The sequence below is a fragment of the Equus quagga genome, chromosome 13 (assembly GCF_021613505.1).
Source record: "Equus quagga isolate Etosha38 chromosome 13, UCLA_HA_Equagga_1.0, whole genome shotgun sequence".
NCBI classification, from domain to species: Eukaryota; Metazoa; Chordata; class Mammalia; order Perissodactyla; family Equidae; genus Equus; species Equus quagga.
In genome coordinates this window covers 62,280,434-62,291,361 of record NC_060279.1, presented here as the reverse complement: position 1 = coordinate 62,291,361, position 10,928 = coordinate 62,280,434, and the positions used below count along the sequence as shown (strand labels likewise).

The following is a 10,928-nucleotide window of genomic DNA, read 5'->3' as shown; positions in this document are numbered from 1 at the left end:
CTGTTCATAATTACCTCAAACTGCGCATTTCAAAATCAAACTTAGGGGCTGGCCCCGTACCCGAGTGGTTAAGTTCGCGCGCTCTGCTGCTGGCGGCCCAGTGTTTGGTTGGTTCGAATCCTGGGCGCGGACATGGCACTGCTCATCAAACCATGCTGAGGCGGCATCCCACATGCCACAACTAGAAGGACCCACAGCGAAGAATATATAACTATGCACTGGGGGGCTTGGGGAGAAAAAGGAAAAAAATAAAATCTTTAAAAAAAAAATCAAACTTAAAGGAGCCCAAGACAAAAAGTTTTCTTAAAAGTAGTTGTGTTTTTAAAAATCACATTAACTTGAGGAACAACAATAAAACTGACAACGGAATTTTCAATAGAAATAATGGAAATCTGCATGCAGTGAAATATCTTTAACCTAATAAATGAAAGTAACTACCAATGTTGAATTTGGTGCACAGTGAAAATCTTTTTCAAAAATGAAGGAAAATAAATCATTTTCAGACCAATAAAAGCAGAAGAAATTGGAAATATACAAATCACCTAATGAGAATATCAATTACTATGGAGAAAGTGCATATCAAATAGAAATTAAGGGGATTATAGACCTCTTAATTTCACATTTGAAATGGAGGTATGAAAATTTAAACAAAGAGTCCGGATGTTGAATTTTTAAAATTTTTTATTAATTTTTTTGGTGAGGAAGACTGGCCCTGAGCTAACATCTGTGTAAGTCTTCCTCTATTTTTTGTATGTGGGATGCCGCCACAGCACGACTTGACAAGTAGTGTGTAGGTCCATGCCAGGGATCTGATCCTGTGAACCCCAGGCCGCTGAAGTGGAGCACAAAAATTAATCACTACACCACCAGCTGGCCCCTAGATGTTGAATTTTTAACTGGAGAAAAGTTATGTTCTATGAATATATCTGATTTGTCAAAAGGAGCCACTGACTTTGCTCTTACATATTCTGAAACTTTAAGTCCTGTAGAAATTCCATCTGAAATAGTTTTAAGAAACAGGCAATATTGATGCTTTGTAATATAAAATCAGCATTGTGTTTGGATCCTCTAAAATTGGTTCATGAATTTTACTTAGTGGAATCTTACCCAATTTGGAAATAGCCTTGAAAAAAAATTTAACTATGCCAGTCACGTGGCATCCTGTAAAACAGTTTTCAGTAAGTTGCAGTTATTTAAAAATTATTTAAGATCACTTGCTCAAGAGAAATTGTCAAACATGCAATCTCTCAATAGAAAATGAGCTAAGCAAAGAAGTAGGTTTTGAAAATATTATTCATGAGTTTGCTTCCATCAAAGCAGGAAAGTAAAATTATAATTCTGGTTTGAGTATAAATAAAATATGGAAGCATAAAATAATGTGAGTTTTAATACACCTGCTTTTCAGGTCTTTAATATTCTTCAGCTATTTTAATGTTCTAGAAAAGTTAACCATTAAAAAATACATTAAAAATGTATATAGGAGCACACATTTTTCCCCTTGCCTCAGGCTCCAAGTTGGCTGGGCTCAGCACAGTTACTCAGAAAGTTCTAATGTTGCTTTTTATTCATTTCACCTCTTCCCTCCTTTCTTGACTCCTTCTGGATCGATTTAGAAGCACTCTGAGATCACCTTAATCCCACTTCAGATCCTTCCAAGGTGAGCTGATCCAGTTCAGGGTCCATTTAGGAAAAAAAGGGAAGAGGAAGGGGTTACTACAACATAGGAGCCGAGAGGAAGGCCCTGTGTTGCTGAGGCTCAGACTTCTGAGAACAGGGCTCTGCTCAGCTGGTGCAGGTGTTCTAAATGGCCATGACAAGGCCTCTCTATGACAGCCAGAAGAAGTTAGAGAAGTTAGCCAACTGCCACTATGGAGCAGCACTGATAAGAACAAGAAAAACACGGAGGCGGCCAGATGGCGGAGCAGTTAAGCTCAGGCGCTCTGCTTTGGCCTGGGGTTCGTGGTTTGGAACACAGGGTGGATCTATGCAGTGCTTATCAAGCCATGCTGTGGCAGGTGTGCCACATATAAAATAGAGGAAGATGGGCACAGATGTTAGCTCAGGGCCTATCTTCCTCAGCAAAAAGAGGAGGTTTGGCAGCGGATGTTAACTCAGGGCTAGTCTTCCTCAAAAAACAAAACAAAAACAGGAAAAACACTCCTCTTTTCTCCTCTTGCTTTTCAGTTTCCCTCTAGCAACTCTTATTGGCAGAATCTAACAGGAAGCCAGCTAGGCGTCTAGGAAATGTAGTTTCAAGAATTGGAGCCCCAGCCTCACAAAGCAGAGACTGGAAGGCTGGGGATCTGGAGTTGAGAGACAATTGCTTAATAACCAGGATTGCTGCAGGCTTAATTCACTCTTTCTCCTAGGGTGTATTCTTTTCTTTCCAACTCAAAACTAAGTTCATCAGGTTTTTCCCTTACATTGGTGGGCCCTGGACGCTAATTTGTCTCCCTAGCTCCACAAGCCCCTAGGGGAAGAAATAGCCCAAAGGCCAGGCCCATCTCTGGGTTTCCACCCTCCCTGGATCCTTGGGAAGTAATTTTTCAGTATCTTGTTAATTCCCTGATGCCTTCAAGAAGATCCTTTTTATGTTTTGCCCAACTTTTCTGGTTGTTGTCAGGAGGACTGTAACTTTGATTTATTTAGTCAACCAAAACCAGATATTTGAAACTAGGATTATGTATTATAGGATAATATTTTAAAAATTAACTACAAACATTATGCCCTCTCCTTTCATCTAAGACTAATATGAAAAATAGCTGTATGTGCAATGCTTCTGCACTTTTGATAAACTATTAGCGAAGTCACCATTCATTATGTTATTTAACATCACTTAAATGAAGAACTCCATGGCAGGTTGGCTCAGATATATAAGAGACCGGAATAAACATTCTCTCCTCCCTCTCCCTCCCTCTCTCTCTCTCTGTGCCATTCCTGAGAAAGCCAAAGCTGGAGGCAGCTGGTTCAGACTTGATCCTTAATCCCAAGGCATGAGAAGGGGGCATCAGTGGACAGGGGGCAGGGGTCACCAGAGGCCAAGGCCCTTGTTCTAGTGTTCAGAGGGGAGGCCCACTTATCAAGGAGCCTAGGAGACAGATGGAGATGCCAAAGGGAAACAACTCAGATTTCAGTCTGTGTTGTTGGCCCCTCTCAGCCTAGTAGGACCTGGTGCAGACCCAGGAGGCTCAGATGCCACCAAAATGCAGTTCTGAGATCAGTTATCCCTAAATCAGGGCTTTTTCTGTAGAAAAACTATGAATTATACTATCCAGACCTCTCATCAGCCTGGAAACCATCTTGTCTTGAAGGAAGACTTCTGCCCCAGGTGAAGTCATGTGTCAAACAAGGCCCCTCATGCTCTTAGCCCCAGGGACCCTAACCTGACCTTGTCCCCCTACTCTATTCCTAAAAGGATCTTCCAGCTCCTCCCCCACAGTACAGTTGTACTGCCCAAACCTTGCCGTATTGGCCAACCTGGGATCCCTTCTCCACTCCCCTGCCCAATCCAGGTCCCATCCTCCCAAGCCTCAGGTACTGCTCTGGTGCCTTCACTAACCTCTTAGCACTGTGGCCAGCCCTCACTAGCACTACCCACAACTTCCCTCAGCCAGGATGATCATATTACAGAAAGAGACATTGACCAGGTAGCAGGTAACCCCCTTCCCAAGATGGCTACTATTAACTAATGTTAGTATGTATATCCCTCTAGTCTTTTTTTTTGTGGGTATATCAACATATGTACAGAAGGAAATTTCAATACTAGATGCTAAAATAAAATAGTCTCCCATAAATATTTTTCTTAAATTTCATTTTATTTTTTTTAAAGATTGGCACCTGAGCCAACATCTGTTGCTAATCTTCTTTTTCTTCTTCTTCTTCTCCCCAAAACCCCCCACTACATAGTTGTATATTGTACTTGTAGGTCCTTCTTGTTGTGCTGGTGGGACGCCACCTCAGCATGGCTTGATCAGCCGTGCCAGGTCTGTGCTCAGGATCCAAACTGGTGAAACTCTGGGCTCTGGAAGCCGAGCACACGAACTTAACCACTCGGCCACGGGGCAGCCCTTTAAATTTTCATTTTTCTTAAAAAATAGAGAAAGAATCTTTTTTCTGTCAGTCAAAACATACACTAAGATCTAATTCACTCTTCTGAGTCGGGGCTTAGAATTTCATGGAACATTTGACCAGTTGGAAGGCGGGGCACATCCCTGTAAGTAAAACCCCACATGGACCTGCGACCTGTCTGGCTAGGCGTGAGATTAAAAAGCTTCCTACACAACTAGAAGGACCCACAAGTAAAAAAAATATACCACTATATACTGGGGGGATTTGGGGAGAAAAAAAAGAAGCAGCAGCAGCTTTCTGGGTCCCTCCCAGTTCCCCCAGTGCCCTCCTTCCCCAGGCTGTCTGTCGGTCTACGGAGCCCGGAGGAGCGGTAGGTGCAGGGCTAGGAGCAGGGACAGAGGGAGCCGGTGATGCGTCGCTAGCGCTTCCCGCAGAGGCCGGCTCAGCACACTGGGGCGCCCTCCTGTTGGGGGGCGGGAGGGCTGTGTCGCCTCCTGGCGGCCGTGCTGCGCCGCGGCGTTGCGGATCCCTGCTGGTCTGTCGCAGCGTCCTGCCTCCAGCTGCCTCACGAGGCTGCGCCTCTAGGTCACCTAAATCGACTGTCGGGACCCCATCGTCCCACTCTGCCCCTTGCCCGCCCCTCTCAGGCCCTCGAGACTGACCCCTCTAGCCGGTTGCCCAGCCCTGTGAAGCATGCGGCCAGAGGGCCTCGAGGGTCCCCGCGCGCTCGGCCAGCGGCCTCTGCTGCGTCTGCTGCTCCTGCTCCCCCTGCTGCCCCTGCTGCCCTGGCCGGTAACCCACGCTCAGACCACGCCGGGCGCTCCCAACGCCCCGACAGCGCCGGGAGCCCCTAGTGCCCCGACAGCGCTGGACTCCCCTAGCGCCCCAACCACACCAGGCTCCCCCAGCGCCCGGACCACGCCAGGCACTCCCAGCGCCCCGAGTCTGTGGGAGCGCGCGTGTGCCCTGATGCAGGACTTCCCGCTGGTGGATGGGTACGTAGGTGCGGTGTGGGGGCCGGTGGGGGCCGAACTCAGCCGTAGGTAGGGAAGGGGGTCCTGAGTGTGCAGGGCTAGTGAGGAGACACCCTCATATCACCCCTTGATGCACTCTCTCCTCCATAGGCCCCTTCCTCCCATTACCCCATTCCTGGTGGACCCCACCCCTCAAAGCTGTGCCTCAGGAGGTCACCATACTGTCTGTGTGATGAGGGGAGGTGGGGTGGGACAGGACAGGCCCAGGCATGTTGACATGTCCTGCCTGACCTGGAGGCTGTGTACCCACTCTAACCTTGTCTTGACACCCCCAGCCACAACCACCTGCCCCTGCTCCTGAAACAGCTCTTCCAGAACAGGCTACAAGATGTTAACCTGCGTAATTTCAGTCGCAGCCAGACCAGCCTGGACAAGCTTAAGGATGGCGTCGTGGGTGCTCAGGTACCACAGGGACACACAGGGTGCCACAGCATGGCTGCTGAGAAATGTTGGGGCCACAGAAACCTGGGTAGGCAGGCCTCTGGGTGACTAGGTATCACAGGACATAAAATGTGCCATCCTGTGGCTGCTGGAGCGTGGGGTGTTGGAGGCCAAGACAGGCCAGCCACATGGGTGCCCAGGTTCTGTGGAGACACACACAAAGTGACCAGAAGATCCCTGGTGAGTGTGGGGGCTGCTTGAACCACAAAGAACATGGTGGACTGGCCTTGGGGCATTCATATAGCAGCACATGGACAAACAGCAGGGGATGACCTGTCATGAGTCCACAGATTGGCTGCTGGCAGTAAGCTTAATAGTCATCAAGATACCCCAATGACCCCAAGTCATGGGGTCTTGCTGTGCCTCACATGGGGCTAGTGACACAAATGAGTACCTTGGGGGCTGAGGAGGAGTGGCAGGTCAAGGGCATTGGAGACCACCCTGATCTCATTCTGGACCCTGGGTTTACCTCTAGTTCTGGACAGCCTACGTTCCATGCCAGACCCAGGGCCAGGATGCCCTGCGCCTCACTCTCGAACAGATTGACCTCATTCATCGCATGTGTGCCTCCTACTCTGAACTGGAGCTTGTGACCTCAACCAAAGGTGGGCTGGTGAATGGGGGGATAGTCAGGGACTCACTCTGGTAGTTCTGGCCCTAGGCTCTGACCACTTGATTATCTACCCTCTTCTAGGTCTGAGTAGCACTCAAAAGCTGGCTTGCCTCATTGGCGTGGAGGGCGGTCATTCACTGGACAGCAGCCTCTCTGTGCTGCGCAGTTTTTATCTGCTGGGAGTGCGCTACCTGACGCTCACCCACACCTGCAGCACACCCTGGTGAGCATAGCACCTGGCCAGGGTGGAATGCTAGATGGCATGGTGGGGAAACTGCCAGAGAAGTGAGGACAGAGGGGTCCAGAGAGGGAGGCTGGACTCCCAGTAGGTCTCACACTCCTAGAGAGCAGCTGACCTGGGCCCAGTGGAGGTAGTCTGGATGGACAGAGGGACTGAGAGCACCCAGGCTCTGATGGCCAAGGTATGGCCCGCTAGATTGCCCTCCCATGGCCATCCTGCAGGGCAGAGAGCTCCACCAAGTTTAAATACCACGTCTACACCAACGTCAGCGGGTTGACAAGCTTTGGTGAGGTGAGGACTCCTGTTCCATCCCCTACCCTGCCCATTCCCTATAGATATGCGCACACACGTGTCCCTGACACCCTGCCAAAAAAAAAAAACCCCAAAACTGTCCCTGCAGAAGGTGGTAGGGGAAATGAACCGCTTGGGCATGATGGTGGACTTGTCCTATGGGTCAGACACCTTGGTGCGACAAGCCCTGAAGGTGTCAAGGGCTCCTGTTATCTTCTCCCACTCGGCTGCCAGAGCTGTGTGTGACACTTTGCTGAATGTTCCTGATGACATCCTGCAACTTCTGGTGAGTGGCCACCCCAGCCATCAAACCCAGGGCTTTGCGTGCTTCATACAAAGATCCTTGCTCCTGTACAAAGTTACTAGCCCAGACCTCACTCAACCTTGGATCTAAGGCTGAGTAACCCTCCCTATCTCTGAAGCTCAAGGCCAAATCAGTTCCACCTAGGAACCCACAAACCCAGAGACATAAAGCCTCTTCCAACCCCTGAAACCAGGACTGAGCACTGTCCTACCAGGACCCCCAGGACACAGGAGGCAGGCCCTCAGGCCAGAAGGGCCAAGCTGAGTGTCCATTTGTTTATCCCTGTAGAAAAAGAATGGTGGCATTGTGATGGTGACACTGTCCATGGGGGTGCTGCAGTGCAATCTGTTTGCTAACGTGTCCACCGTGGCAGGTGAGCCCCACTTCGACTCCTTGTGTGGTTCTAGGTTGGGCCTGGGGCCCCTGGGGCCCTCAGGACAGCTCCAGCGGTCCAGCATACCTGTTGGGCAATGGGCAGACCTCCCAACAACCCAGGGGAGCAACCACAGGTCTCCATTGCCACCCAGATCTGGGACCACATTCAATGCTAATGGGTTTGAGGGAGGCAACTGCCTCTGCCTCTGAGTCTCACTTTTGCTCCCACATTTCTGGACAGGACAGGCATATTCCCCAGCAGGCTTTCAAGGAACCCGGAGGCAGTGTGGCTCCTGGGCAGGAAAAGGTCCAAAGGGGTGGCTCTGAAGTCTACTCTAGGTCCAGTGTCCAGCCTGTGGCCACTTCAGAACTCATGAATGGCTAGGAACTCTGTGGAGTCACCTACCATGGCCTGGAGTGCTGTGAGCAGGAGAATTGGGGCCAGGGCTGAGCTTCCCCAGACCTGGGCTGGTCCCAGGATCTAACTCCAGTCTAGAGTTGTCATTAATCCCCACCTCCTAGATCATTTTGACCACATCAGGGCAGTCATTGGATCAGAGTTCATCGGGATTGGTGGAAATTATGATGGGTCTGGCCGGTGAGTATTGCCCTGGTGTTTGTCTTGTCAAGTACAGTGGCGGGGGCGGGGGGGGGGGGGGTGTGCAATCCTTTAGTCACAGTTCCTTATCCTGTGGTTCTCCTATCCTTTAGGCCTAGACTACAGGCTCTGGTCTTCCAGCCCACATGACATTTCCCCACTCCCAGGGCCTGTATCCTGGACTTTCCCTGTCCCTCCTGTGGCCCAGTGGTCCCACTCCCACTCCATGTCATCATACTCGTTAAGTAATCCCCTTCCCCAGGGCAGAGCTCATCTGCCCAGCACATGCTCCACTCCCAGCCCAGCAGATCTGTTGTGGGCTGATCATCTGCTCAGCAGGTAGATGCTGCAGAAGCCCAGTCTTCCAAAGTTGCATTCAGTAGCCTGAAGAACATGGCCTTCAATTTGCCATATGTGGTTGGGGCTCATGGGAAGTGGGCCTTAGACTAGGATCAGGGCTGAAGTCTCACAGTAGGCTGGCTACACAGCTTCCCTCAGGGGCTGGAGGATGTGTCCACATACCCGGTACTGATAGAGGAGTTGCTGAGGCGTGGATGGAGTGAGGAAGAGCTCCAGGGTGTCCTTCGTGGAAATCTGCTGCGGGTCTTCAGACAGGTGGAACAGGTATTATGCTGGGCTGGGTAGAAGGATGGTTCAGTCATTTGAGCAGGTGAGGGGGGCTCTGTGGGAGCCACTGATGGCTGAATCTCATCCCCAGGTGAAAGAGGAAAACAGTGGGCAGAGTCCTGTGGAAGATGAGTTTCCAGACAGGCAGGTGGACAGGTCCTGCCACTCCCACCTCCTATCTCAGCCTCAGAGTGAACACCTAACCACACACAAGGAGATGACCAAGAGGCCAACCAATCAGGTTCTCCAGAGACCCTTGAAAGCCTCCCCACAGCTCCTTCTAGGCCTCACGGTTGCTGCCACCTTCTCAGTCCTCACTCTGTGAGTCTGGTGACCCGGCCAGTCCTCCAGAGATCACTGTGGCAAAGTCTCACAAAGTCACCCTCCTAGTCTTCCTGGAACAAGCATATGCTGAGAATAAACATTTTGAGCATGGAGCCAGGTGTGAGTGTCCTTCCTTCTTCACAGAGGGAGTGGGCTCCAGTGGGCTCTTGGTTGGTGAGGGGTCTTGTGGTCTAGCCCTATTTGCTTAAGGTGAGTGGTTCCCATTGGCCTCCAGCTTTGTTTCTCTCCAGAAGGGCAGAGGCACATCACCATATTCTTATGCTAAAAGCCTGAGCCCACAGAAGAACACAAAGGAATCCAATTCAGTGTCTATCCCATCATGGAGTATGATGGTGGGTGCCTTCCCAGTCTCTCTCTGAAAGGTTAAAAAAAATTTTTTTTAATTGAGGTAACATTGAGGGTATTATGCTAAGTGAAATAAATTTGTTTTTTTGAGAAGCTGATATCACTTATAGAATAAATAGTAACTTTGGAAATATCGAGAAAGAAAGTTTGTAAAGATTTTGGATTTTTCAGATAAGGTTTTCTGATATTTTGTTAAATTGATTTTTTAATGGAGGGGGAAAAATAAAGTCTGAAAGAGAAAAAAAGAACTTGAATAAAAAGGAAAGTAGTGCCATCTTCTTGGCTTACGACAGACCCTCCATCTTTGGCCACTTTCGTCTCCCAATCCACAAGGGTGTGCCAGAGCCAGATCTAAGTTCCTTCCATGGGAACTTGAAATTGGGAGAAAGAGGGACTACAGTGCCACCTTTGTTATAAATCGTGTCCATATATGTGTGGGTCTATTTTCGAATTCTGTTCCATTTATTTGGACCATTTGTTTATTGTAGTATTGTAGTATCAATACCACAGTGTCTTAATTATAGCAACTTTAAAACAAGTCTTGATATTTGGTAGAGTGAGTCTTCCCACTTTAAGAGTATCATACCAGTCAGTGTTTGATCCGATAAGTAAATCTACTATGAATGATATAAAATAAGAGATTTATTATAGGGATTAGACCTTATACATATGTAGGAGCCAAAGGAAAAATCTATGCAAGGCTCTTTGTTACCTGTGTCTCTGGTGTTGGTACAGGTAAGTGGGCCAGAATTTAGGAAGCTAGATGTGAGGTGGAGGACAATGAGGATGAACCCATAAGGACAAACTGGGGCAACTGGATATCCATTTGGGAAAAAATAAAAAAGAATATTGACCCCTAGCTCACACCATAGGGAATACAAGATTCAAAATAAAATTAATTTGAATATGTTATTGATCCAAATGCAAACGGCAAAAGAATAAAACTCATAGAAGGTAGTGTAAGAAAATATATTTGTTACATCAGCATAGAAACACTGAACATAAAAAGCATTGATGACAAAGGAAAAGGTGGATAAATTGGATTACACTAAAATTAATAGCTTATGTTTACCACAAAATACAATTAAAAAGAGTGAAAAAGCAAGCCATGGTTGGGGGGTGGGGATTTTCAACATGTATAATTGAAAAAAGGCTTGTATCTAGAGACAGACAATCCAATATAAAAATGGGCAAGACATTTAAATAGGAACCTTACAAGAAAGGATATCCAAAGGGCCAATAAGAATATGAAAAGGTAGTTGACCTTATTACACACGAAGGAAAGGCAAAATAAACTCATAATGAAGATATCTGAAATTCAGCAGATGAACTATACCGAGTATTAGCGAGGATGTGGAAGAGCAGGCATTCTCACACCACGCTGGTGATAGTGTAAACTGATAAAAACTACTTTCAAAAACTGTTTGACATTATTCACTAAAGTTGAAGACATGTATATCCAAGGACTTAGCAGTTTCCCTAAAGACCCAGCAGAAATGCCTGCACGCATGTGCACCAAAAGACATGAACAAGTATGTTCAGAGAGGCACTATTTTTAATAATTCCAAGCTGAAGATAACCAACAGTAAAGAAATCCATTATGCTATATTAACTCCATGGAATAGTACATGGCAATGAAAAAGAAC

At 47.9% G+C, this 10,928-nt stretch overlaps 1 protein-coding gene across 1 annotated transcript; it reads left to right on the top strand.

The window, feature by feature from the left end:
• Positions 1–4,761: 4,761 nt before the first annotated feature.
• Positions 4,762–8,950, top strand: DPEP3 (dipeptidase 3). Its single transcript, XM_046683702.1, has 10 exons — positions 4,762–5,063; positions 5,378–5,504; positions 6,019–6,148; positions 6,238–6,379; positions 6,619–6,688; positions 6,798–6,974; positions 7,281–7,365; positions 7,890–7,965; positions 8,454–8,589; positions 8,684–8,950. Exons 1-10 carry the CDS (start codon positions 4,762–4,764, stop codon positions 8,915–8,917), a joined length of 1,479 nt encoding a protein of 492 aa, XP_046539658.1. The 3' UTR covers positions 8,918–8,950.
• Positions 8,951–10,928: the final 1,978 nt, after the last annotated feature.

What these genes read in the sequence shown, in the direction of transcription:
- DPEP3 (XM_046683702.1), top strand. Translation starts at nt 4,762, where the DNA reads ATGCGGCCAGAGGGCCTCGAGGGTCCCCGCGCGCTCGGCCAGCGGCCT. An exon ending in ATGGCGTCGTGGGTGCTCAG is followed by an intron (nt 5,505 to 6,018) that starts GTACCACAGGGA and finishes GTTTACCTCTAG; the next exon opens with TTCTGGACAGCCTACGTTCC. An exon ending in ATGACATCCTGCAACTTCTG is followed by an intron (nt 6,975 to 7,280) that starts GTGAGTGGCCAC and finishes TTATCCCTGTAG; the next exon opens with AAAAAGAATGGTGGCATTGT.